The following is a 26331-nucleotide window of genomic DNA, read 5'->3' on the forward strand; positions in this document are numbered from 1 at the left end:
TGTCGGGGATGGCCCGCGCAATTCTCCACGGTATGCGGCGACCGGCAGCAGAGCGATGGTGCGGTGATCGAATTCCCTTTCTCTGTCCAAGGTCGGCTGGCGGTGCGGAGTGCGGCCGCCGTGCCCCTGCAGCGGGTGGAAGGGGCCACCGCTTGCCGCGCTGCGTGACTCTGCTCCACCGGGTTCGGTTCTGCTCGACTTTGCTGGGCAGGGACAGTGTAGAATCAGCCACCTCCCCTCCGAAAGCAGCTATGCGTCCCCTTGTCCGGCAGCACCACCCTGCGGCCCGAAGGGGATCTGCACTCGCCGCTGCACGCTAACCGCGCAATCGGCTCACTTCATTCCACGGTCCCTTGCACGGCTGTCGGATGCTTGCGGGTCCCCAAGAGCACCGCGGGGCCGCCGGCAGCTGCCTCATCACATCCTCCGCTGCCCAGATCCCACGCTGGTGACGTCCCGGAGGCGAGCCGTGCACCAATTCCCGGCCCCAAAGGCGAGGTCGGACACACAGGAGCGGGGCAGAATCTGTCCAACGAGACGATGCCGAGGGTGGTTGTGCTTGCAGAGCCACAGAAAGTGCCTGCCCCCGGAATAGTCTCTCTGATCGCTTCTACCTCAACGCTTCTTAAAGAATGCTCCCTTTAAGGCCGCCTACGAAGATTCTGCAAGGAAAGCAGTGCATGCAGGCTCTCAAGTGCTGGAAAGAGGCTTTCGTCATCTCACTCTGTTAAATCCGTGATAGAACCTCTACTTAAGCACTGCACCAGACACCTGGCCCATCCAGCTGAAACGATCCGAGAAGCAGCACTTTTACACCAGGAGGTGCTGGTTCCTTCTGATCTCCAGAGGAAAGACAAACCGACTTTCCCAAATGTCTTTCACAACTCCATTTGTTACAGCTGTCACTATTGGAGAAGATTAGCATACCTAATCCTGCATCCCCTTAGATGTAGAGAACTCTGAGCAGAGTAGCTTCACGCATGGCTCCAGATAAGAACTGCTTGCCAGATAGACCCCACTCAGGGAAAACAGGGAGTTCCCCCATGTCAGCTTTACAAGCCAGTTCAGACTTTTCCTGACAGAGGGCAGTTTGTATTCATTTCCACTGTCCAGGGTAAAAAAGTCCCTACGGGGACTGATTGCTTGCTGGTGGCTTTCTCACCAGCAGCAAGTGGGTGCTGCCTGCAGGTTCCTCACTTACAGTGAGTTGAATTTCTTCTTCCACCAAAGGATTTGTGCAACTGAACACAGCAGATGACAGCCAAGGCCCATGCCTGAAAGGAGATTGTAAAGAGGATGCAGTCAGTCTCTTGCAAGTAAGAAATGACAGAACGTGAGACAACAGCTTCACTTTGTGCCAGGAAGGTCCAGATTGGATGCTAGGAGACACTTCTTCACTAAAAGGGTTGTCAAGTGTTGGCACACACTTCCTAGGAAAGAGGTGGAGTCACCATCCCTGGACATACTACTTTTGGACATGGTTTTGTGGTGCCCTTCGCAGTGTTAAGTAACCGTTGGACTCAATGTTCTCAAGGATCTATTCCATCTCAGATGATTCTATGTTTCTGCTCAGATTGACTGGATAGCAGAGTCTTTGCTCAGCACTTATCTTTATATCAGGGCCTTCTAGAAGGTATGGCTGTAGTCCTCTGCATTTCATAGAATGAAGAAATCTGTGAATGGTTTGGCTTGGTAGGGACCTTAAAGCTCATGCAGTTCCAACCCTCTGCCATGGCCAGGGACACATTCTGCTTACTGAGGTTGCTCAAAGCCCCATCCAACCAGGCATCGGGTGTGACATCAAACCACTTCTTCCAGTCTATCACCAGCCTCACAGGGAAGAACTTTGTCCAAAAATCTGATCCTTATCTACCCTCTTTCAATTTAAAGCCATTACCAGTTGTCCTATCACTAGTTGCCCTTGTACTCCTCCTTTTGGACATCAGCTCTAAAGCCATCTCACACCCTCACTTCTCCAGGCTGAACAACGCCAACTCTCTCACGGTTTTCTCATAGTACCAGTGCTCCACTCCTCTGATCATCTTCGTGACACTCCTGTTGGCTCACTCCAGCAGAACTATATCAGATCTGGAAGCATGCCTTGCCAGGTCACGTTTAGATTTGCATCAACCAACACTACATGTCACTTGGACATCGAGCCATTAACCACAAATCTTTGAGTGCAATCATTCTTCCAATTCCATATCCATATCCCTTTCAAGTAAATTCATCATATAACTACTTCTCCAGTTTCAGGAGAAGGGTGCATGGTGGGACAGAGTCAAGTCCTTGGCCAAGTCCATGCAGATGACAGCATTCGGTCTTGCCATATGGAGCCATGCCATAACCCTATTGTGGAAGGCCATGAAATTGTTCAGGAATGTTAGTGAGGCCATGTCAGCAGACACCAATCACATCCTTACATTCCATGAGCTTTTCCATGCATTCCAGGGAGACCTGGTCCATGAACTTGCAGAGCTGTAAGGTGAGACTGATCAGCCTGTAGTTCCCTGGCTCTGCCTCCTTTTGTAATTACTGGGGTAATGTTTCCCATTTTTCTGTCACTGGGATCTTATCCTGGCCGACATGACTTCTGAAACATGATGAATATCTTGGCCATTTGCATCTCTCCAGGTTCTGTGTATTCCTGCATCTTCATGTTCTTTATATTGTCTCAAACCTGATCTTCTCTACAGTGGGTTGTCATCATTCTCCCAGTCCACGACTTGCCCTCTGTGGCTTGGGTGATGAAGCTGGAGCACTTGCCAGTGAAGACTGAGACATTTGTGGAAAGAAGCCTCTCCCTGATCGATGGTTTTTCTCACAAAATTCTCAGCTCTTAGTGCTGCCCCTATCACTTAAAAAAAAAAACAAACAAGCAAAGGATGCCACCTTTGTGACATCCATCTTCTGAAACTCCTACAACTTTAGTGTCACAAACACTTTGTTCTGAAAAGCCTTACAGTTGCCATCTGCATCTGGAGCTGTCAGGGCAGGTCGTTCTCCCCACCTCCCTGCTTTGCAGACACAAAGGCAGACCCAGGGTCTCTAGGAAGGTAGAGGACAGGTCACCCCAATCTGCATATGACTGTGCCCCATCATAGCAAAACACTCAATACCAATGAGACCCGTAGAGGTCTGCAGGTAATTCCATGCTCCCTACAACTTTCCTGAAGGTTCTGCCAGCAACATCTCCCAGCTCAAGAACTGTACCCACTCAACTTTACCTCAGACAAGGCACATGTGAAAAATATTCCTGGCTCTTTGGAATCTAGGAGAAAGCTTTTCCAGAAAGAACAGCTCTACAATGACTGATTGCTCCACACAAAGCATTTGGAAGTTCTCTTTATTTTGCTTTTACACATAAGAGTCCCTCACATTACAAAAGCAGAGTTTATAACTGCAGCACAACACACCGTGAGGGCTTCCAAATATACCACGCCACGCTGCCTTCATTCAAAAAGTCCACTATTATACATGGGTGAGAGAATCCTTCTTAAAAGGAAGATACAATACTCAGAGTTCAAAGAGGAGAAGAAGAAAAGGCAAAAAGGAGAATGCAGTTGTCTAACAGAAAACACAGAAAGTCATAACAGCACATCTTCCCACTCCCACCAAGAAACCTCTGTATTCAGAAACAACAATAACAAGTCCAAACCCAAAGTCCCTTTTCTGATTTCATCTCAATTCCACCTTCAGAAAAAGTCCCTTGAATCAGCTTGTGGAGTTTCCCTACAATCTAACCCAGAACAAGGAACATGTTCTCACAACTCTGTTTGATTACAGCCTATAAGTAGGCAATTCCATGTGCCATAAGTCAAGCTTTTGAGTCAGAAGACCAGACTGGCCAAACAGGAAACTCTCTGGGAAGCTCCAGAGGAAAAAGAAATTGTATGACATCTGGAAGCCAGGTCTGGCATTGAAGGAAGCTTACAGAGCTGTGGTTCATATATGCATGGAGAAGACACGGGAGGGCAAAACTGCATCACAGTTGAAACTGGCCTGTGTTGTTTTAGGTGACAAGAATGGCATTTTTAAGTACATTTCTAGCAAGTGAAGGTCAAAAGAAAACATTAGACTGCTACTTGTGGGAGGTGATCCCTCCTGAGAGTAACAGGGACTAAGAAGAAGTCATTCCGTGCTTCTCTTGCCTCAAGTTTTAATTTAATCGTTAGCCCCCAGGGCTGCCCAGACCCCTGAGTTGTCTGACTAGCAGCTAGAAAATGTCCTTCCAGTATGCAAAAAGGGCATGAGGAAAGACACAGGCAACTACAGACCCGTTGGTCTCGCCAACAGGTGAGAAAGCAGCTCCTGGAAAACATATGGAGAAGATCATACTGGGTACAAAGGTCACCTGACTCATTAATGAAGAGAAGGGGGTGGATGTAGTTTTTCTGGATTTTAGTCTAAATTGGGCAAGCAGAGGCTGGAGGGCAGCCCTGCAGAAAGGCAGCTGCTGGAGGTACTGGTGGACTGTGGGCTCAGTAGAAGCCAGCAGTGTGATCTGGCAGCCAAGATTATAAACTTCATCCTGTTGGCATCAAAACCATCACAACCAGTCACTCACAAGTCTTGATTATCCTCCTGCATTCAGCATTGGTGTGGCCCCACCTTGACTACTGTGTGCTCTGCTGGGTGCCACAATTTAAACAGCATGTGAGGGTCAGCTTCCTAAAAACGGGAGGTAGACAGGAAGGCAATGAACTCTTCTCCCTTATATCTAGTAATAGTGGGTAAGGTTCATAGCCACACCACTGGAGAAACAGACTTGATACTAGGAAACATTTCTTTCCTGAAAGAGTGGCCAAACACTGCAACAGGCTTCCTAGGGAAGTGGTTGATGACCCAAGCCTGTCAGTGTTTAACAGGCATTGTACAATGTCCTAAGAAACATGCTTTAACTTCCAGTAAGCCCTGAGGGGTCAGGCAGTTGGACCAGATGATCACTGTAGGTGCCTTCAAAATGAAATATTTCTAGTCGAGTCTGGTCCATTGCAATTTATCCAAATACCATTTGTGATGCTGCCTGCATCCCAAGGAGACAGCCCATCCCATCACTCCTTATGGGCAAATGAAAGACTTCATTCTCCCTTAAGGACAATGAGACTGCTGTACTCAAAAGGTCAAAACAACTTTCCTTCTCCTTTCTGGAATGGTGTGCAAAGGCTGGATATGCACAACTGCCTGATTTGATGTCTAGCCTTTGAGCAGCATAGGCAGGCACTCAGCTGAGGTACAGACAGACAACGTGACCAGCAGAAGAAAGCACACAGAGCCCACCCAACTCAGATAGAGGCAAACAGAACCCAGATGAGAAGGAGCCGCATACTCACACCACATTGTTTCATGGTACTCACCATGCCCTTGCTTTCATGACTCACACATTTTAGTGAGGTTGCAGTTTATCTGCCTGACTGTGTTATTCCATTACAGCAAGAAGGAATTGGCCCATAGTCCAGTCTGCCAGCAACTGAGACAAAAAATTAACTAAGATCCTGGAACAAATCTCAATTTCAAAACATTTAAGAAATAGCTGTAACAGAGCAGAAACATGCAGTTCCCTGAATGAGAGAGCTTTAGTTTTTTTCGTTGGATTTGTAATTTTTTTTTTTTGTTTGGTTGGTTGGGGTTTTTTGGCAGGTGAAGTCAGTATTTTCTGTCATTTCGTCTTTATGGGAAGTCACTGATGTCAACTCTATATACAGATTTACTCTGGAGGTCACATTACCACATATCTTAGTAGGGATCCCTTGCAGTCATGAGACACTAAACCTCTGTCTGTGCCAACACCATGCTAGTTAAAGGATAGACTATTGAACTGTTCTGCAGAACGCATCCCATGGTTGTCTGGTGCCACATCCTCCACAGTGAGAGTGCCACAGGGGAAATCTTGCTCACTGTTGGTACCCCCACCTGTGGCATGAAGCTGTGGTGGCAGGCTGGGGAGGATGGGCTTCAGGAACTTGAACTCACTGTTGCCAGAGCCCGTTGTGAGGTTGATCTCATAGCAATAGGCATGAGGCAGGGTCCCTGCAGCAGCTGCGTCAGCCAGGCTGCTCTGTAAGTTGCTGGCACCATAAAGCACATGCCCATTCTTTAGCTCCTTTCTCTTGCACACCTTTCGAACAACGAAGGCTGCTGTGGACACCAGGAAGAGGAGTGAGACAAAGACCAAGGAAACTATTAAATAGACTGTCAAGGAGGCACCTTCATTCTCTTCTGTGGTCAGGCTGCTGTGTGGTAGGCGCACGTCCGAGAAGTCACTGAGCAGGAGTGCACTCAGTGCCGCAGTGGCTGACAGTGGTGGCTGCCCATTGTCTCGCACTAGCACTACGAGTTTCTGCTTCACAGTGTCTCTCTCTGTCACTGATCTCCTCAGTCGCACCTCCCCACTTTGGGCACCCACCACAAACAGCCCAGGATCAGAGGCCTTCAGCAGGTGGTACGAGAGCCATGAGTTCTGCCCTGAGTCAGCATCAACGGCCACCACTTTAGTGATGAGGTAGCCTGCCTCAGCTGAAATGGGCACCAGCTCACTGGATGCAGGGCTGCTGTCCTGTGAGGGGTACAGCACCAGTGGGGCATTGTCATTCTCATCCACCACAGAAATGTAGACAGCAACACTAGCACTAAGAGGAGGTGACCCTGCATCAGAGGCACGCACCAAGACCTCGATCTGCTTCACCTGCTCGTAGTCCAGGGGCCGCAGCACAAACACATCTCCATTCTCAGAGTTCACAGAGATGCAGGAGCAGGGAGGCTGCTCTGTAGAGTGGGCTGGGACCAGGGAGTAGGTCACCTTGCCATTGAGCCCCACATCAGCATCTCCAGCAATGACGGTCCCAACTAGCACTGTGGGAACGTTGTTCTCACGTACATACATGGTGTATGATGTCTGGCTGAACACAGGTGCATTGTCATTCACATCAGAGATGTCCACTGTGAAGGTCTGGGTGGTTGTGAGAGGAGGTGATCCCGCGTCTGCTGCTGTGACTGTCAGGATGTACCGTGCCATCTCCTCCCTGTCCAGTGCACTCACAGTCACCAGCTCAAAGTAATTCTTATACGCTGGCCGCAGGGAGAATGACAGCTGGTCCTCAAGGGCACAGGAGATCTTCCCATTGGCACCAGCATCTCGGTCCCTGACAGTAAACAGGGCAACGACTGTCCCAGGCAATGAGTCCTCAGGGATGGGGCTGCTGAAGGAACTGATTATCACCTCTGGTGCATTGTCATTCACATCCACCACTTCCACCAACACTCTGCAGATTGCTGAGAGGCCCCCACCATCTGTTGCTTGAACACTGAGCTCATGTTTCTTTGCTGCCTCAAAGTCCAGAGGCTTTGTGAGTTTAATTTCACCACTCATGGGGTCAATCACAAAAGCTGAGTAGCTCTGGTCTCCTGCTTGGCTGAACTGGTAGGAGATGTCCCCATTAACTCCCATATCATGATCTGTTGCTGCTACTCTGACAACAACAGAACCCTCTGGGGCATTTTCCAAAACCTGTGCAATGAAAACCTTCTGTGTGAATGTGGGAGCGTTGTCATTTACATCTAGAATGACAACGTGAATTTGGGTGGTGCCACTCCTGGGTGGAGAGCCCCCATCCACGGCAATGAGATTGAAATCAACCTCTGCCTGCTCCTCCCTGTCGAGTAGCTTTTCCAAGACCAGTTCAATATATTTAGCGTCCTGAGACTGACTACCAAAGTCAACACTAAAGTACTCATTTTCCGGAGAGATTCTATAAGCTTGGACGCCGTTGCTGCCAACATCCAGGTCCTGAGCCCCCTGCAGAGGAAAACGAGAGCCAGGGTTGCTCGTTTCCAGTATCTTAAGAGTGACCCGCTCCTCCGGGAAAACGGGCGCGTGGTCATTGATGTCCTCCACGGCCACCTCCACCCGAAAGAACTGCACGGGGTTTGCCAGCAGGAGCTCGAAGGGCAGCGTGCAGGTAGCGGACTGCCCGCACAGCTCCTCGCGGTCCAGCCTCTCGGCCACGACGAGGCGGCCGCTGCCCGGGTCTAAGCGAAAGTGCTGCCGGCCGTCCTCCGAGAGCAGGCGGGCGCGGCGAGCCGAGAGCTGCGCCGGGGCCAGCCCCGCGTCCTCCGCCACGTTGGCTACCACGGAGCCGCTCTCGCTCTCCTCGGCTACGGAGTAGCGGATGGGCTCGGCGCGAGCGTGCGGCAGGGAGAGGAAAGCACAGAGACAGAGCACTTGCCTTGCGGTCTCCATGGCGGGGCGGCGGACAGCCTCCGTGTCGGGGATGGCCCGCGCAGTCCTCCACAGTAAGTGGCGACCGGCAGCAGAGCGATGGTGCGGTGATCGAATTCCTTTTCTCTGTCCAAGGTCGGCTGGCGGTCCAGAGCGCGGCCGCTGTGTCCCTGCAGCGGGTGGAAGGTGCCACCTCTTGCCGCGCTGCGTGACTCTGCTCCACCGGGTTCGGCTCTACTCGACTTTGCTGGGCAGGGACAGTGTAGAATCAGCCACCTCCCCTCCGAAAGCAGCTATGCGTCCCCTTGGCCGGCAGCACCACCCTGCGGCCCGAAGGCGATCTGCACTCGCCGCTGCACGCTAACCGCGCAATCGGCTCACTTCATTCCACGGTCCCGTGCACGGCTGTCGGATGCTTGCGGGTCCCCAAGAGCACCGCGGGGCCGCCGGCAGCTGCCTCATCACTTCCTCCGCTGCCCAGATCCCATCGCTGGTGACGTCCCGGAGGCGAGCCGTGCACCAATTCGCGACTCCAAAGGCGAGGTCGGACACGCAGAAGCAGGGCAGAATCCGCCCAACGAGACGATGCCGAGGGTGGTTGTGCTTGCAGAGCCACGGAAAGTGCCTGTCCCCGGAATACTCTCTCTGATCGCTTCTACCCTCCTCAACGCTTCTTAAAGAATGCTCCCTTTAAGGCCGCCTACGAAGATTCCGCCAGAAATGCAGTGCATGCAGGCTCTCAAGTGCTGGAAAGAGGCTTTCTTCATCTCACTCTGTTAAATCCGTGATAGAACCTCTACTTAAGCACTGCACCAGACACCTGGCCCATCCAGCTGAAACGATCCGAGAAGCAGCACTTTTACACCAGGAGGTGCTGGTTCCTTCTGATCTCCAGAGGAAAGACAAACCGACTTTCCCAAATGTCTTTCACAACTCCATTTGTTACAGCTGTCACTATTGGAGAAGATTAGCATACCTAATCCTGCATCCCCTTAGATGTGGAGAATTCTGAGCAGAGTAGCTTCACGCAGGACTCCAGATAAGTACTGCTTGCCAGATAGACCCCACTCAGGGAAAACAGGGAGTTCCGCCATGTCAGCTTTACAAGGCAGTTCAGACTTCTCCTGCCAGAGGGCACTTTGTATTCATTTCCACTGTCCAGGGTAAAGAAGTCCCTACGGGGACTGATTGCTTGCTGGTGGCTTTCTCACCAGCAGCAAGTGGGTGCTGCCTGCAGGTTCCTCGCTTACAGTGAATTGAATTTCTTCTTCCACCAAAGGATTTGTGCAACAGAACACAGCAGATGACAGCCAAGGCCCGTGCCTGAAAGGAGATTGTAATGAGGATGCAGTCAGACTCTTGCAAGTAAGAAATGACAGAACGTGAGACAACAGCCTCACTTTGTGCCAGGAAGGTCCAGACTGGATGCTAGGAGACACTTCTTCACTAAAAGAGTTGTCAAGTGTTGGCACACACTTCCTAGGAAAGAGGTGGAGTCACCATCCCTGGACATGTCACTTTTGGACATGGTTTTGTGGTGCCCTTGGCAGTGTTAAGTAACCGTTGGACTCAATGTTCTCAAGGATCTATTCCATCTCAGATGATTCTATGTTTCTGCTCAGGTTGACCGGATAGCAGAGTCTTTGCTCAGCACTTATCTTTATATCAGGGCCTTCTAGAAGGTATGGCTGTAGTCCTCTGCATTTCATAGAATGAAGAAATCTGTGAATGGTTTGGCTTGGTAGGGACCTTAAAGCTCATGCAGTTCCAGCCCTCTGCCATGGCCAGGGACACATTCTGCTTATTGAGGTTGCTCAGGCCCCATCCAACCAGGCATCGGGTGTGACATCAAACCACTTGTTCCAGTCTATCACCAGTCTCACAGGGAAGAACTTCTTCCTAAAATCTGATCTTTACCCACCCTCTTTCAATTTAAAGCCATTACCAGCTGTCCTATCACTAGTTCCAGCTGTCCTGTTCTAGTTGCCCTTGTACTCCTGCTTTTGGACATCAGCTCTAAAGCCATCTCACACCCTCATTTCTCCAGGCTGAACAACCCCAACTCTCTCACGATTTTCTCATAGTACCAGTGCTCCACTCCTCTGATCATCTTCATGACACTCCTGTTGGCTCACTCCAGCAGAACTATATCAGATCTGGAAGCATGCCTTGCCAGGTCACATTTAGCTTTGCATCAACCAACACTACATGACACTTGGACATCGAACCATTAACCACAAATCTTTGAGTGCAATCATCCTTCCAATTCCATATCCATATCCATTCCAAGTAAATTAATCATATAACTACTTCTCCAGTTTCAGGAGAAGGGTGCATGGTGGGACAGAGTCAAGTTTTTGGCCAAGTCCAAGTAGATGACAGCATTCGGTCTTCCCACTGTGGGGCCACAACCCCGTTGTGGAAGGCCATGAAATTGTTCAGGAATGTTAGTGAGGCCATGTCAGCAGACACCAATCACATCCTTACATTCCATGAGCTTTTCCATGCATTCCAGGGAGACCTGGTCCATGAACTTGCAGAGCTGTAAGGTGAGACTGATCAGCCTGTAGTTCCCTGGCTCTGCCTCCTTTTGTAATTACTGGGGTAATGTTTCCCATTTTTCTGTCACTGGGATCTTATCCTGGCCGACATGACTTCTGAAACATGATGAATATCTTGGCCATTTGCATCTCTCCAGGTTCTGTGTATTTCTGCATCTTCATGTTCTTTATATTGTCTCAAACCTGATCTTCTCTACAGTGGGTTGTCATCATTCTCCCAGTCCACGACTTGCCCTCTGTGGCTTGGGTGATGAGGCTAGAGCACTTGCCAGTGAAGACTGAGACATTTGTGGAAAGAAGCCTCTCCCTGATTGCTAGCTTTTCTCACCAAATTCTCAGCTCTTAGTGCTGCCCCAAACACTTCCAAAAAAAAAACCAACCAAAGGATGCCACCTTTGTGACATCCATCTTCTGAAACTCCTACAACTTCAGTGTCACAAGCACTTAGTCCTGAAAAGCCTTACAGTTGCCATCTGCATCTGGAGCTGTCAGGGCAGATAACTCTCCCCATCTCCCTGCTTTGCAGACACAAAGGCAGACCCAGGGTCTCTAGGAAGGTAGAGGACAGGTCACCCCAATCTGCATATAACTGTGCCCCATCATAGCAAAACACTCAGTACCAAGGAGACCTGTAGAGGTCTGCCAGCAATTCCATGCTCCCTACAACTTTCCTGAAGGTTCTGCCAGCAACATCTCCCAGCTCAAGAACTGTACCCAGTCAACTTTACCTCAGACAAGGCACATGTGAAAAATATTCCTGGCTCTTTGGAATCTAGGAGAAAGCTTTTCCAGAAAGAACAGCTCTACAATGACTGATTGCTCCACACAAAGCATTTGGAAGTTCTCTTTATTTTGCTTTTACACATAAGAGTCCCTCACATTACAAAAGCAGAGTTTATAACTGCAGCACAACACACCGTGAGGGCTTCCAAATATACCACGCCACGCTGCCTTCATTCAAAAAGTCCACTATTATACATGGGTGAGAGAATCCTTCTTAAAAGGAAGATACAATACTCAGAGTTCAAAGAGAAGAAGAAGAAAAGGCAAAAAGGAGAATGCAGTTGTCTAACAGAAAACACAGAAAGTCATAACAGCACATCTTCCCACTCCCACCAAGAAACCTCTGTATTCAGAAACAACAATAACAAGTCCAAACCCAAAGTCCCTTTTCTGATTTCATCTCAATTCCACCTTCAGAAAAAGTCCCTTGAATCAGCTTGTGGAGTTTCCCTACAATCTAACCCAGAACAAGGAACATGTTCTCACAACTCTGTTTGATTACAGCCTATAAGTAGGCAATTCCATGTGCCATAAGTCAAGCTTTTGAGTCAGAAGACCAGACTGGCCAAACAGGAAACTCTCTGGGAAGCTCCAGAGGAAAAAGAAATTGTATGACATCTGGAAGCAAGGTCTGGCATTGCAGGAAGCTTACAGAGCTGTGGTTCATATATGCATGGAGAAGACACGGGAGGCCAAAACTGCATCACAGTTGAAACTGGCCTGTGTTGTTTTAGGTGACAAGAATGGCATTTTTAAGTACATTTCTAGCAAGTGAAGGTCAAAAGAAAACATTAGACTGCTACTTGTGGGAGGTGATCCCTCCTGAGAGTAACAGGGACTAAGAAGAAGTCATTCCGTGCTTCTCTTGCCTCAAGTTTTAATTTAATCGTTAGCCCCCAGGGCTGCCCAGACCCCTGAGTTGTCTGACTAGCAGCTAGAAAATGTCCTTCCAGTATGCAAAAAGGGCATGAGGAAAGACACAGGCAACTACAGACCCGTTGGTCTCGCCAACAGGTGAGAAAGCAGCTCCTGGAAAACATATGGAGAAGATCATACTGGGTACAAAGGTCACCTGACTCATTAATGAAGAGAAGGGGGTGGATGTAGTTTTTCTGGATTTTAGTCTAAATTGGGCAAGCAGAGGCTGGAGGGCAGCCCTGCAGAAAGGCAGCTGCTGGAGGTACTGGTGGACTGTGGGCTCAGTAGAAGCCAGCAGTGTGATCTGGCAGCCAAGATTATAAACTTCATCCTGTTGGCATCAAAACCATCACAACCAGTCACTCACAAGTCTTGATTATCCTCCTGCATTCAGCATTGGTGTGGCCCCACCTTGACTACTGTGTGCTCTGCTGGGTGCCACAATTTAAACAGCATGTGAGGGTCAGCTTCCTAAAAACGGGAGGTAGACAGGAAGGCAATGAACTCTTCTCCCTTATATCTAGTAATAGTGGGTAAGGTTCATAGCCACACCACTGGAGAAACAGACTTGATACTAGGAAACATTTCTTTCCTGAAAGAGTGGCCAAACACTGCAACAGGCTTCCTAGGGAAGTGGTTGATGACCCAAGCCTGTCAGTGTTTAACAGGCATTGTACAATGTCCTAAGAAACATGCTTTAACTTCCAGTAAGCCCTGAGGGGTCAGGCAGTTGGACCAGATGATCACTGTAGGTGCCTTCAAAATGAAATATTTCTAGTCGAGTCTGGTCCATTGCAATTTATCCAAATACCATTTGTGATGCTGCCTGCATCCCAAGGAGACAGCCCATCCCATCACTCCTTATGGGCAAATGAAAGACTTCATTCTCCCTTAAGGACAATGAGACTGCTGTACTCAAAAGGTCAAAACAACTTTCCTTCTCCTTTCTGGAATGGTGTGCAAAGGCTGGATATGCACAACTGCCTGATTTGATGTCTAGCCTTTGAGCAGCATAGGCAGGCACTCAGCTGAGGTACAGACAGACAACGTGACCAGCAGAAGAAAGCACACAGAGCCCACCCAACTCAGATAGAGGCAAACAGAACCCAGATGAGAAGGAGCCGCATACTCACACCACATTGTTTCATGGTACTCACCATGCCCTTGCTTTCATGACTCACACATTTTAGTGAGGTTGCAGTTTATCTGCCTGACTGTGTTATTCCATTACAGCAAGAAGGAATTGGTCCATAGTCCAGTCTGCCAGCAACTGAGACAAAAAATTAACTAAGATCCTGGAACAAATCTCAATTTCAAAACATTTAAGAAATAGCTGTAACAGAGCAGAAACATGCAGTTCCCTGAATGCTAGATCTTCAGGTTTTTTTGTTGGATTTGTAATTTTTTTTTGTTTGGGTGGTTGGGTTTTTTTTGGCAGGTGAAGTCAGTATTTTCTGTCACTTTGTCTTCATGGGAAGTCACTGATGTCAACTCTATATACAGATTTACTCTGGAGGTCACATTACCACATATCTTAGTAGGGATCCCTTGCAGTCATGAGACACTAAACCTCTGTCTGTGCCAACACCATGCTAGTTAAAGGATAGACTATTGAACTGTTCTGCAGAACGCATCCCATGGTTGTCTGGTGCCACATCCTCCACAGTGAGAGTGCCACAGGGGAAATCTTGCTCACTGTTGGTACCCCCACCTGTGGCATGAAGCTGTGGTGGCAGGCTGGGGAGGATGGGCTTCAGGAACTTGAACTCACTGTTGCCAGAGCCCGTTGTGAGGTTGATCTCATAGCAATAGGCATGAGGCAGGGTCCCTGCAGCAGCTGCGTCAGCCAGGCTGCTCTGTAAGTTGCTGGTACCATAAAGCACATGCCCATTCTTTAGCTCCTTTCTCTTGCATACCTTGCGAACAACGAAGGCTGCTGTGGACACCAGGAAGAGGAGTGAGACAAAGACCAAGGAAACTATTAAATAGACTGTCAAGGAGGCACCTTCATTCTCTTCTGTGGTCAGGCTGCTGTGTGGTAGGCGCACGTCCGAGAAGTCACTGAGCAGGAGTGCACTCAGTGCCACAGTGGCTGACAGTGGTGGCTGCCCATTGTCTCGCACTAGCACTACGAGTTTCTGCTTCACAGCGTCTCTCTCTGTCACTGATCTCCTCAGTCGCACCTCCCCACTTTGGGCACCCACCACAAACAGCCCAGGATCAGAGGCCTTCAGCAGGTGGTACGAGAGCCATGAGTTCTGCCCTGAGTCAGCATCAACGGCCACCACTTTAGTGATGAGGTAGCCTGCCTCAGCTGAAATGGGCACCAGCTCACTGGATGCAGGGCTGCTGTCCTGTGAGGGGTACAGCACCAGTGGGGCATTGTCATTCTCATCCACCACAGAAATGTAGACAGCAACACTAGCACTAAGAGGAGGTGACCCTGCATCAGAGGCACGCACCAAGACCTCGATCTGCTTCACCTGCTCGTAGTCCAGGGGCCGCAGCACAAACACATCTCCATTCTCAGAGTTCACAGAGATGCAGGAGCAGGGAGGCTGCTCTGTAGGGTGGGCTGGGACCAGGGAGTAGGTCACCTTGCCATTGAGCCCCACATCAGCATCTCCAGCAATGACGGTCCCAACAAGCACTGTGGGAACGTTGTTCTCACGTACATACATGGTGTATGATGTCTGGCTGAACACAGGTGCATTGTCATTCACATCAGAGATGTCCACTGTGAAGGTCTGGGTGGTTGTGAGAGGAGGTGATCCCGCGTCTGCTGCTGTGACTGTCAGGATGTACCGTGCCATCTCCTCCCTGTCCAGTGCACTCACAGTCACCAGCTCAAAGTAATTCTTATACGCTGGCCGCAGGGAGAATGACAGCTGGTCCTCAAGGGCACAGGAGATCTTCCCATTGGCACCAGCATCTCGGTCCCTGACAGTAAACAGGGCAACGACTGTCCCAGGCAATGAGTCCTCAGGGATGGGGCTGCTGAAGGAACTGATTATCACCTCTGGTGCATTGTCATTCACATCCACCACTTCCACCAACACTCTGCAGATTGCTGAGAGGCCCCCACCATCTGTTGCTTGAACACTGAGCTCATGTTTCTTTGCTGCCTCAAAGTCCAGAGGCTTTGTGAGTTTAATTTCACCACTCATGGGGTCAATCACAAAAGCTGAGTAGCTCTGGTCTCCTGCTTGGCTGAACTGGTAGGAGATGTCCCCATTAACTCCCATATCACGATCTGTTGCTGCTACTCTGACAACAACAGAACCCTCTGGGGCATTTTCCAAAACCTGTGCAATGAAAACTTTCCGTGTGAATGTGGGAGCGTTGTCATTTACATCTAGAACGACAACGTGGACTTGGGTGGTCCCACTCCTGGGTGGAGAGCCCCCATCCACGGCAATGAGACTGAAATCCACCTCTGCCTGCTCCTCCCTGTCGAGTGGCTTTTCCAAGACCAGTTCAATATATTTAGCGTCCTGAGACTGACTACCAAAGTCAACACTAAAGTACTCGTTTTCCGGAGAGATTCTATAAGCCTGGATGCCGTTGCTGCCAACATCCAGGTCCCGAGCCCCCTGCAGAGGAAAACGAGAGCCAGGGTTGCTCATTTCTGGGCTTTTAATGGTGACCCGCTCCTCCGGGAAAACGGGCGCGTGGTCATTGATGTCCTCCACGGCCACCTCCACCCGAAAGAACTGCACGGGGTTTGCCAGCAGGAGCTCGAAGGGCAGCGTGCAGGTAGCGGACTGCCCGCACAGCTCCTCGCGGTCCAGCCTCTCGGCCACGACGAGGCGGCCGCTGCCCGGGTCTAAGCGAAAGTGCTGCCGGCCGTCCTCCGAGAGCAGGCGGGCGCGGCGAGCCGAGAGCTGCGCCGGGGCCAGCCCCGCGTCCTCCGCCACGTTGGCTACCACGGAGCCGCTCTCGCTCTCCTCGGCTACGGAGTAGCGGATGGGCTCGGCGCGAGCGTGCGGCAGGGAGAGGAAAGCACAGAGACAGAGCACTTGCCTTGCGGTCTCCATGGCGGGGCGGCGGACAGCCTCCGTGTCGGGGATGGCCCGCGCAGTCCTCCACAGTAAGTGGCGACCGGCAGCAGAGCGATGGTGCGGTGATCGAATTCCTTTTCTCTGTCCAAGGTCGGCTGGCGGTCCAGAGCGCGGCCGCTGTGTCCCTGCAGCGGGTGGAAGGTGCCACCTCTTGCCGCGCTGCGTGACTCTGCTCCACCGGGTTCGGCTCTACTCGACTTTGCTGGGCAGGGACAGTGTAGAATCAGCCACCTCCCCTCCGAAAGCAGCTATGCGTCCCCTTGGCCGGCAGCACCACCCTGCGGCCCGAAGGCGATCTGCACTCGCCGCTGCACGCTAACCGCGCAATCGGCTCACTTCATTCCACGGTCCCGTGCACGGCTGTCGGATGCTTGCGGGTCCCCAAGAGCACCGCGGGGCCGCCGGCAGCTGCCTCATCACTTCCTCCGCTGCCCAGATCCCATCGCTGGTGACGTCCCGGAGGCGAGCCGTGCACCAATTCGCGACTCCAAAGGCGAGGTCGGACACGCAAGAAGCAGGGCAGAATCCGCCCAACGAGACGATGCCGAGGGTGGTTGTGCTTGCAGAGCCACGGAAAGTGCCTGTCCCCGGAATACTCTCTCTGATCGCTTCTACCCTCCTCAACGCTTCTTAAAGAATGCTCCCTTTAAGGCCGCCTACGAAGATTCCGCCAGAAATGCAGTGCATGCAGGCTCTCAAGTGCTGGAAAGAGGCTTTCTTCATCTCACTCTGTTAAATCCGTGATAGAACCTCTACTTAAGCACTGCACCAGACACCTGGCCCATCCAGCTGAAACGATCCGAGAAGCAGCACTTTTACACCAGGAGGTGCTGGTTCCTTCTGATCTCCAGAGGAAAGACAAACCGACTTTCCCAAATGTCTTTCACAACTCCATTTGTTACAGCTGTCACTATTGGAGAAGATTAGCATACCTAATCCTGCATCCCCTTAGATGTGGAGAATTCTGAGCAGAGTAGCTTCACGCAGGACTCCAGATAAGTACTGCTTGCCAGATAGACCCCACTCAGGGAAAACAGGGAGTTCCGCCATGTCAGCTTTACAAGGCAGTTCAGACTTCTCCTGCCAGAGGGCACTTTGTATTCATTTCCACTGTCCAGGGTAAAGAAGTCCCTACGGGGACTGATTGCTTGCTGGTGGCTTTCTCACCAGCAGCAAGTGGGTGCTGCCTGCAGGTTCCTCGCTTACAGTGAATTGAATTTCTTCTTCCACCAAAGGATTTGTGCAACAGAACACAGCAGATGACAGCCAAGGCCCGTGCCTGAAAGGAGATTGTAATGAGGATGCAGTCAGACTCTTGCAAGTAAGAAATGACAGAACGTGAGACAACAGCCTCACTTTGTGCCAGGAAGGTCCAGACTGGATGCTAGGAGACACTTCTTCACTAAAAGAGTTGTCAAGTGTTGGCACACACTTCCTAGGAAAGAGGTGGAGTCACCATCCCTGGACATGTCACTTTTGGACATGGTTTTGTGGTGCCCTTGGCAGTGTTAAGTAACCGTTGGACTCAATGTTCTCAAGGATCTATTCCATCTCAGATGATTCTATGTTTCTGCTCAGGTTGACCGGATAGCAGAGTCTTTGCTCAGCACTTATCTTTATATCAGGGCCTTCTAGAAGGTATGGCTGTAGTCCTCTGCATTTCATAGAATGAAGAAATCTGTGAATGGTTTGGCTTGGTAGGGACCTTAAAGCTCATGCAGTTCCAGCCCTCTGCCATGGCCAGGGACACATTCTGCTTATTGAGGTTGCTCAGGCCCCATCCAACCAGGCATCGGGTGTGACATCAAACCACTTGTTCCAGTCTATCACCAGTCTCACAGGGAAGAACTTCTTCCTAAAATCTGATCTTTACCCACCCTCTTTCAATTTAAAGCCATTACCAGCTGTCCTATCACTAGTTCCAGCTGTCCTGTTCTAGTTGCCCTTGTACTCCTGCTTTTGGACATCAGCTCTAAAGCCATCTCACACCCTCATTTCTCCAGGCTGAACAACCCCAACTCTCTCACGATTTTCTCATAGTACCAGTGCTCCACTCCTCTGATCATCTTCATGACACTCCTGTTGGCTCACTCCAGCAGAACTATATCAGATCTGGAAGCATGCCTTGCCAGGTCACATTTAGCTTTGCATCAACCAACACTACATGACACTTGGACATCGAACCATTAACCACAAATCTTTGAGTGCAATCATCCTTCCAATTCCATATCCATATCCATTCCAAGTAAATTAATCATATAACTACTTCTCCAGTTTCAGGAGAAGGGTGCATGGTGGGACAGAGTCAAGTTTTTGGCCAAGTCCAAGTAGATGACAGCATTCGGTCTTCCCACTGTGGGGCCACAACCCCGTTGTGGAAGGCCATCAAATTGTTCAGGAATGTTAGTGAGGCCATGTCAGCAGACACCAATCACATCCTTACATTCCATGAGCTTTTCCATGCATTCCAGGGAGACCTGGTCCATGAACTTGCAGAGCTGTAAGGTGAGACTGATCAGCCTGTAGTTCCCTGGCTCTGCCTCCTTTTGTAATTACTGGGGTAATGTTTCCCATTTTTCTGTCACTGGGATCTTATCCTGGCCGACATGACTTCTGAAACATGATGAATATCTTGGCCATTTGCATCTCTCCAGGTTCTGTGTATTTCTGCATCTTCATGTTCTTTATATTGTCTCAAACCTGATCTTCTCTACAGTGGGTTGTCATCATTCTCCCAGTCCACGACTTGCCCTCTGTGGCTTGGGTGATGAGGCTAGAGCACTTGCCAGTGAAGACTGAGACATTTGTGGAAAGAAGCCTCTCCCTGATTGCTAGCTTTTCTCACCAAATTCTCAGCTCTTAGTGCTGCCCCAAACACTTCCAAAAAAAAAACCAACCAAAGGATGCCACCTTTGTGACATCCATCTTCTGAAACTCCTACAAATTCAGTGTCACAAGCACTTAGTCCTGAAAAGCCTTACAGTTGCCATCTGCATCTGGAGCTGTCAGGGCAGATAACTCTCCCCACCTCCCTGCTTTGCAGACACAAAGGCAGACCCAGGGTCTCTAGGAAGGTAGAGGACAGGTCACCCCAATCTGCATATAACTGCGCCCCATCATAGCAAAACACTCAGTACCAAGGAGACCCGTAGAGGTCTGCCAGCAATTCCATGCTCCCTACAACTTTCCTGAAGGTTCTGCCAGCAATATCTCCCAGCTCAAGAACTGCACCCACTCAACTTTACCTCAGACAAGGCACATGTGAAAAATATTCCTGGCTCTTTGGAATCTAGGAGAAAGCTTTTCCAGAAAGAACAGCTCTACAATGACTGATTGCTCCTCACAAAGCATTTGGATGTTCTCTTTATTTTGCTTTTACACATAAGAGTCCCTCACATTACAAAAGCAGAGTTTATAACTGCAGCACAACACACCGTGAGGGCTTCCAAATATACCACGCCACGCTGCCTTCATTCAAAAAGTCCACTATTATACATGGGTGAGAGAATCCTTCTTAAAAGGAAGATACAATACTCAGAGTTCAAAGAGAAGAAGAAGAAAAGGCAAAAAGGAGAATGCAGTTGTCTAACAGAAAACACAGAAAGTCATAACAGTACATCTTCCCACTCCCACCAAAAAACCTCTGTATTCAGAAACAACAATAACAAGTCCAAACCCAAAGTCCCTTTTCTGATTTCATCTCAATTCCACCTTCAGAAAAAGTCCCTTGAATCAGCTTGTGGAGTTTCCCTACAATCTAACCCAGAACAAGGAACATGTTCTCACAACTCTGTTTGATTACAGCCTATAAGTAGGCAATTCCATGTGCCATAAGTCAAGCTTTGGAGTCAGAAGACCAGCCTGGCCAAACAGGAAACTCTCTGTGAAGCTCCAGAGGAAAAAGAAATGGTATGACATCTGGAAGCAAGGTCTGGCATTGCAGGAAGCTTACAGAGCTGTGGTTCATATGTGCATGGAGAAGACACGAGAGGCCAAAACTGCATCACAGTGGAAACTGGCCTGTGTTGTTTTAGGTGACAAGAATGGCATTTTTAAGTACATTTCCAGCAAGTGAAGGTCAAAAGAAAACATTAGACTGCTACTTGTGGGAGGTGATCCCTCCTGAGAGTAACAGGGACTGAGAAGAAGTCATTCTGTGCTTCTCTTGCCTCAAGTTTTAATTTAATTGTTAGCCCCCAGGGCTGCCCAGACCCCTGAGCTGTCTGACTAGCAGCTAGACAATGTCCTTCCAGTGTGCAAAAAGGGCATGAGGAAAGACACAGGCCACTACAGACCCGTTGGTCTCGCCAACAGGTGAGAAAACAGCTCCTGGAAAACATATGGAGAAGATCATACTGGGTACAAAGGTCACCTGACTCATTGATGAAGAGAAGGGGGTGGATGTAGTTTTTCTGGATTTTAGTCTAAATTGGGCAAGCAGAGGCTGGAGGGCAGCCCTGCAGAAAGGCAGCTGCTGGAGGTACTGGTGGACTGTGGGCTCAGTAGAAGCCAGCAGTGTGATCTGGCAGCCAAGATTATAAACTTCATCCTGTTGGCATCAAAACCATCACAACCAGTCACTCACAAGTCTTGATTATCCTCCTGCATTCAGCATTGGTGTGGCCCCACCTTGACTACTGTGTGCTCTGCTGGATGCCACAATTTAAACAGCATGTGAGGGTCAGCTTCATAAAAAGGGGAGGTAGACAGGAAGGCAATGAACTCTTCTCCCTTATATCCAGTAATAGTGGGTAAGGTTCATAGCCACACCACTGGAGAAACAGACTTGATACTAGGAAGCATTTATTTCCTGAAAGAGTGGCCAAACACTGCAACAGGCTTCCTAGGGAAGTGGTTGATGACCCAAGCCTGCCAGTGTTTAACAGGCATTGTACAATGTCCTTAGAAACATGCTTTAACTTCCAGTAAGCCCTGAGGGGTCAGGCAGTTGGACCAGATGATCACTGTAGCTGCCTTCAAAATGAAATATTTCTAGTCTGGTCTGGTCCATTGCAATTTATCCAAATACCATTTGTGATGCTGCCTGCATCCCAAGGAGACAGCCCATCCCATCACTCCTTATGGGCAAATGAAAGACCTCATTCTCCCTTAAGGACAATGAGACTGCTGTAATCAAAAGGTCAAAACAACTTTCCTTCTCCTTTGCTGGAATGGTGTGCAAAGGCTGGATATGTGCAACTGCCTGATTTGGTGTCTAGCCTTTGAGCAGCGTAGGCAGGCACTCAGCTGAGGTACAGACAGACAACGTGACCAGCAGAAGAAAGCACACAGAGCCCACCCAACTCAGACAGAGGCAACCAGAACCCAGAGGAGAAGGAGCTGCATACTCACACCACACTGTTACACGGTACTCACCATGCCCTTGCTTTCATGACTCACGCACTTTAGTGAGGTTGTAGTTTATCTGCCTGACTGTGTTATTCGGTTACAGCAAGAAGGAATTGGTCCATAGTCCTGTCTGCCAGCAACTGAGACAAAAAAATTAACCAAGATCCTGGAACAAATCTCAATTTCAAAACATTTAAGAAATGGCTGTAACAGAGCAGAAACATGCAGTTCCCTGAAAGAGAGAGCTTTAGGTTTTTTCGTTGGATTTGTAAATTTTTTTTGTTTGGTTGGTTGGGTTTTTTTAGCAGGTGAAGTCAGTATTTTCTGTCACTTTGTTTTTACGGGAAGTCACTGATGCCAACTCTAAATACAGCAGGGATCCCTTACAGTCATGAGACACTAAACCTCTGTCTGTGCCAACACCATGCTAGTTAAAGGACAGACTATTGAACTGTTCTGCAGAACGCACCCCATGGCTGTCTGGTGCCACATCCTCCACAGTGAGAGTGCCACGGGGAAAATCTTGCTCATTGTTGATACCCCCACCTGTGGCATGAAGCTGTGGTGGCAGGCTGGGGAGGATGGGCTTCAGGAACTTGAACTCACTGTTGCCAGAGCCCGTTGTGAGGTTGATCTCGTAGCAATAGGCGTGGGGCAGGGTCCCTGCAGCAGCTGCATCAGCCAGGCTGCTCTGTAAGTTGCTGGCACCATAAAGCACATGCCCATCCTTCATCTGCTTTCTCTTGCACACCTTGCGAACGACGAAGGCTGCTGTGGACACCAGGAAGAGGAGTGAGACGAAGACCAAGGAAATTATTAAATAGATTGTCAAGGAGGCACCTTCATTCTCTTCTGTGGACAGGCTGCTGTGTGGTAGGCGCACGTCCGAGAAGTCACTGAGCAGGAGGGCACTCAGTGCCACAGTGGCTGACAGTGGTGGCTGCCCATTGTCTCGCACCAGTATGATGAGCTTCTGCTTCACAGCGTCTCTCTCTGTCACTGATCTCCTCAGTCGCACCTCCCCACTTTGGGCACCCACCGCAAAGAGCCCAGGATCAGAGGCCTTCAGCAGGTGGTACGAGAGCCATGAGTTCTGCCCTGAGTCAGCATCAACGGCCACCACTTTAGTGATGAGGTAGCCTGCCTCAGCTGAAATGGGCACCAGCTCACTGGATGCAGGGCTGCTGTCCTGCGAGGGGTACAGCACCAGTGGGGCATTGTCGTTCTCATCAACCACAGAAATGTAGACAGCAACACTAGCACTAAGAGGAGGTGACCCTGCATCAGAAGCACGCACCAAGACCTCGATCTGCTTCACCTGCTCATAGTCCAGGGGCCGCAGCACAAACACGTCTCCATTCTCAGAGTTCACAGAGATGCAGGAGCAGGAAGGCTGCTCTGTAAGGTGGGCTGGGACCAGGGAGTAGGTCACCTTGCCATTGAGCCCCACATCAGCATCTGCAGCAATGACGGTCCCAACAAGCACTGTGGGAACATTGTTCTCACGTACATACATGGTGTATGATGTCTGGCTGAACACAGGTGCATTGTCATTCACATCAGAGATGTCCACTGTGAAGGTCTGGGTGGTTGTGAGAGGAGGTGATCCCGCATCTGCTGCTGTGACTGTCAGGATGTACTGTGCCATCTCCTCCCTGTCCAGTGCACTCACAGTCACCAGCTCAAAGTAATTCTTATAGGCTGGCCGCAAGGAGAATGACAGCTGGTCCTCAAGGGCACAGGAGATCTTCCCATTGGCACCAGCATCTCGGTCCCTGACAGTAAACAGGGCAACGACTGTCCCAGGCAATGTGTCCTCAGGGAGGGGGCTGCTGAAGGAACTGATTATCACCTCTGGTGCATTGTCATTCACATCCACCACCTCCACCAACACTCTGCAGATTGCTGAGAGGCCCCCACCATCTGTTGCTTGAACACTGAGCTCATGTTTCTTTGCTGCCTCAAAGTCCAGAGGCTTTGTGAGTTTAATTTCACCACTCATGGGGTCAATCACGAAAGCTGAGTAGCTCTGGTCTCCTGCTTGGCTGAACTGGTAGGAGATGTCCCCATTAACTCCCGTATCACGATCTGTTGCTGCTACTCTGAAAACAACAGAACCCTCTGGGGCATTTTCCAAAACCTGTGCAATGAAAACCTTCTGTGTGAATGTGGGAGCGTTGTCATTTACATCTAGAATGATAACGTGGATTTGGGTGGTCCCACTCCTGGGTGGAGAGCCCCCATCAACAGCAATGAGATTGAAATCCACCTCTGCCTGCTCCTCCCTGTCGAGTAGCTTTTCCAAGACCAGTTCAATATATTTAGCGTCCTGAGACTGACTACCAAAGTCAACACTAAAGTACTCATTTTCGGGAGAGATTCTATAACCTTGGACGCTGTTGCTGCCAACATCCAGGTCGCGAGCCCCCTGCAGAGGAAAACGAGAGCCAGGGTCGCTCCTTTCCAGTATCTTAAGAGTGACCCGCTCCGCCGGGAAAACGGGCGCGTGGTCATTGATGTCCTCCACGGCCACCTCCACCCGAAAGAACTGCACGGGGTTTGCCAGCAGGAGCTCGAAGGGCAGCGTGCAGGTAGCGGACTGCCCACACAGCTCCTCGCGGTCCAGCCTCTCGGCCACGACGAGGCGGCCGCTGCCCGGGTCTAAGCGAAAGTGCTGCCGGCCGTCCTCCGAGAGCAGGCGGGCGCGGCGAGCCGAGAGCTGCGCCGGGGCCAGCCCCGCGTCCTCCGCCACGTTGGCTACCACGGAGCCGCTCTCGCTCTCCTCGGCTACGGAGTAGCGGATGGGCTCGGCGCGAGCGTGCGGCAGGGAGACGAAAACACAGAGACAGAGCACTTGCCTTGCGGTCTCCATGGCGGGGCGGCGGACAGCCTCCGTGTCGGGGATGGCCCGCGCAGTCCTCCACAGTAAGCGGCGCCCGGCAGCAGAGCGATGGTGCGGTGATCCAATTCCCTTTCTCTGTCCAAGGCCTGCTGGCGGTCCGGAGTGCGGCCGCCGTGTCCCTGCAGCGGGTGGAAGGGGCCACAGCTTGCCGCGCTGCGTGACTCTGCTCCACCGGGTTCGGCTCTACTCGACTTTGCTGGGCAGGGACAGTGTGGAATCAGCCACCTCCCCTCCGAAAGCAGCTATGCATCCCCTTGGCCGGCAGCACCACCCTGCGGCCCGAAGGCGATCTGCACTCGCCGCTGCACGCTAACCGCGCAATCGGCTCACTTCATTCCACGGTCCCGTGCACGGCTGTCGGATGCTTGCGGGTCCCCAAGAGCACCGCGGGGCCGCCGGCAGCTGCCTCATCACTTCCTCCGCTGCCCAGATCCCACGCTGGTGACGTCGCGGAGGCGAGCCGTGCACAAATTCGCGGCCCCGAAGGCGAGGTCGGACACGCAGGAGCGGGGCAGAATCCGTCCAACGAGACGATGCCGAGGGTGGTTGTGCTTGCAAAGGCACGGAAAGTGCCTGCCCCCGGAATAGTCTCTCTGATCGCTTCTACTTCAACGCTTCTTAAAGAATGCTCCCTTTAAGGCCGCCTACGAATATTCTGCAAGGAAAGCAGTGCATGCAGGCTCTCAAGTGCTGGAAAGAGGCTTTCGTCATCTCACTCTTAAATCCGTGATAGAACCTCCACTTAAGCACTGCACCAGACACCTGGCCCATCCAGCTGAAACGATCCGAGAAGCAGCAGTTTTACACCAGGAGGTGCTGGTTCCTTTTGATCTCCGGAGGAAAGACACACCGACTTTCCCAAATGTCTTTCACAACTCCGTTTGTTACAGCTGTCACTACTGGAGAAGACTAGCATACCTAATCCTGCATCCCTCTTAGATGTAGAGAATTCTGAGCAGAGTAGCTTCATGCAGGACTGCAAATAAGCACTGTTTGCCAGAGAGACCCCACTCAGGGAAAACTGGGAGTTCCCCCATGTCAGCTTTTCAAGCCAGTTCAGACATCCTGCCAGCAGGCACTTTGTATTCATTTCCACTGTCCAGGGTAAAGAAGTACCTATGGGGACTGATTGCTTGCTGGTGGCTTTCTCACCAGCAGCAAGTGGGTGCTGCCTGCAGGTTCCTCGCTTACAGTGAATTGAATTTCTTCTTCCACCACAGGATTTGTGCAACAGAACACAGCAGATGACAGCCAAGGCCCGTGCCTGAAAGGAGATTGTAATGAGGATGCAGTCAGTCTCTTGCAAGTAAGAAATGACAGAACGTGAGACAACAGCCTTACTTTGTGCCAGGAAGGTCCAGACTGGATGCTAGGAGACACTTCTTCACTAAAAGGGTTGTCAAGTGTTGGCACACACTTCCTAGGAAAGAGGTGGAGTCACCATCCCTGGACATGTCACTTTTGGACATGGTTTTGTGGTGCCCTTGGCAGTGTTAAGTAACCGTTGGACTCAATGTTCTCAAGGATCTATTCCATCTC

At 50.5% G+C, this 26331-nt stretch overlaps 2 protein-coding genes across 2 annotated transcripts; both read right to left on the reverse strand.

The window, feature by feature from the left end:
- Nucleotides 1–5779: 5779 nt before the first annotated feature.
- LOC117436730 (protocadherin beta-15-like) lies at nucleotides 5780–8263 on the reverse strand. Its single transcript, XM_034066846.1, has one exon. The coding sequence runs from the start codon at nucleotides 8237–8239 to the stop codon at nucleotides 5795–5797; it is 2445 nt and encodes an 814-aa protein (XP_033922737.1). The 5' UTR covers nucleotides 8240–8263; the 3' UTR covers nucleotides 5780–5794.
- A 5794-nt stretch (nucleotides 8264–14057) lies between these two features.
- Nucleotides 14058–24762, reverse strand: LOC117436747 (uncharacterized). The gene is made up of 2 exons (XM_034066956.1): nucleotides 22335–24762; nucleotides 14058–16666 (listed from the first exon to the last, which is right to left on the reverse strand). Exons 1-2 carry the CDS (start codon nucleotides 24760–24762, stop codon nucleotides 14073–14075), a joined length of 5022 nt encoding a protein of 1673 aa, XP_033922847.1. The 3' UTR covers nucleotides 14058–14072.
- Between the last annotated feature and the right edge of the window lie 1569 nt (nucleotides 24763–26331).

Source organism: Melopsittacus undulatus, chromosome 10 (assembly GCF_012275295.1).
Source record: "Melopsittacus undulatus isolate bMelUnd1 chromosome 10, bMelUnd1.mat.Z, whole genome shotgun sequence".
NCBI classification, from domain to species: domain Eukaryota; kingdom Metazoa; phylum Chordata; class Aves; order Psittaciformes; family Psittaculidae; genus Melopsittacus; species Melopsittacus undulatus.

Bases quoted from the DNA above. Each gene is read 5' to 3' on its own strand.
- LOC117436730 (XM_034066846.1), bottom strand. From the start codon at position 8,239: ATGGAGACCGCAAGGCAAGTGCTCTGTCTCTGTGCTTTCCTCTCCCTG.
- LOC117436747 (XM_034066956.1), bottom strand. From the start codon at position 24,762: ATGGAGACCGCAAGGCAAGTGCTCTGTCTCTGTGTTTTCGTCTCCCTG. The intron at 16,667-22,334 runs GTCTGTCCTTTA...CACCCGCTGCAG, and splicing joins TTCTGCAGAACAGTTCAATA to GGACACAGCGGCCGCGCTCT.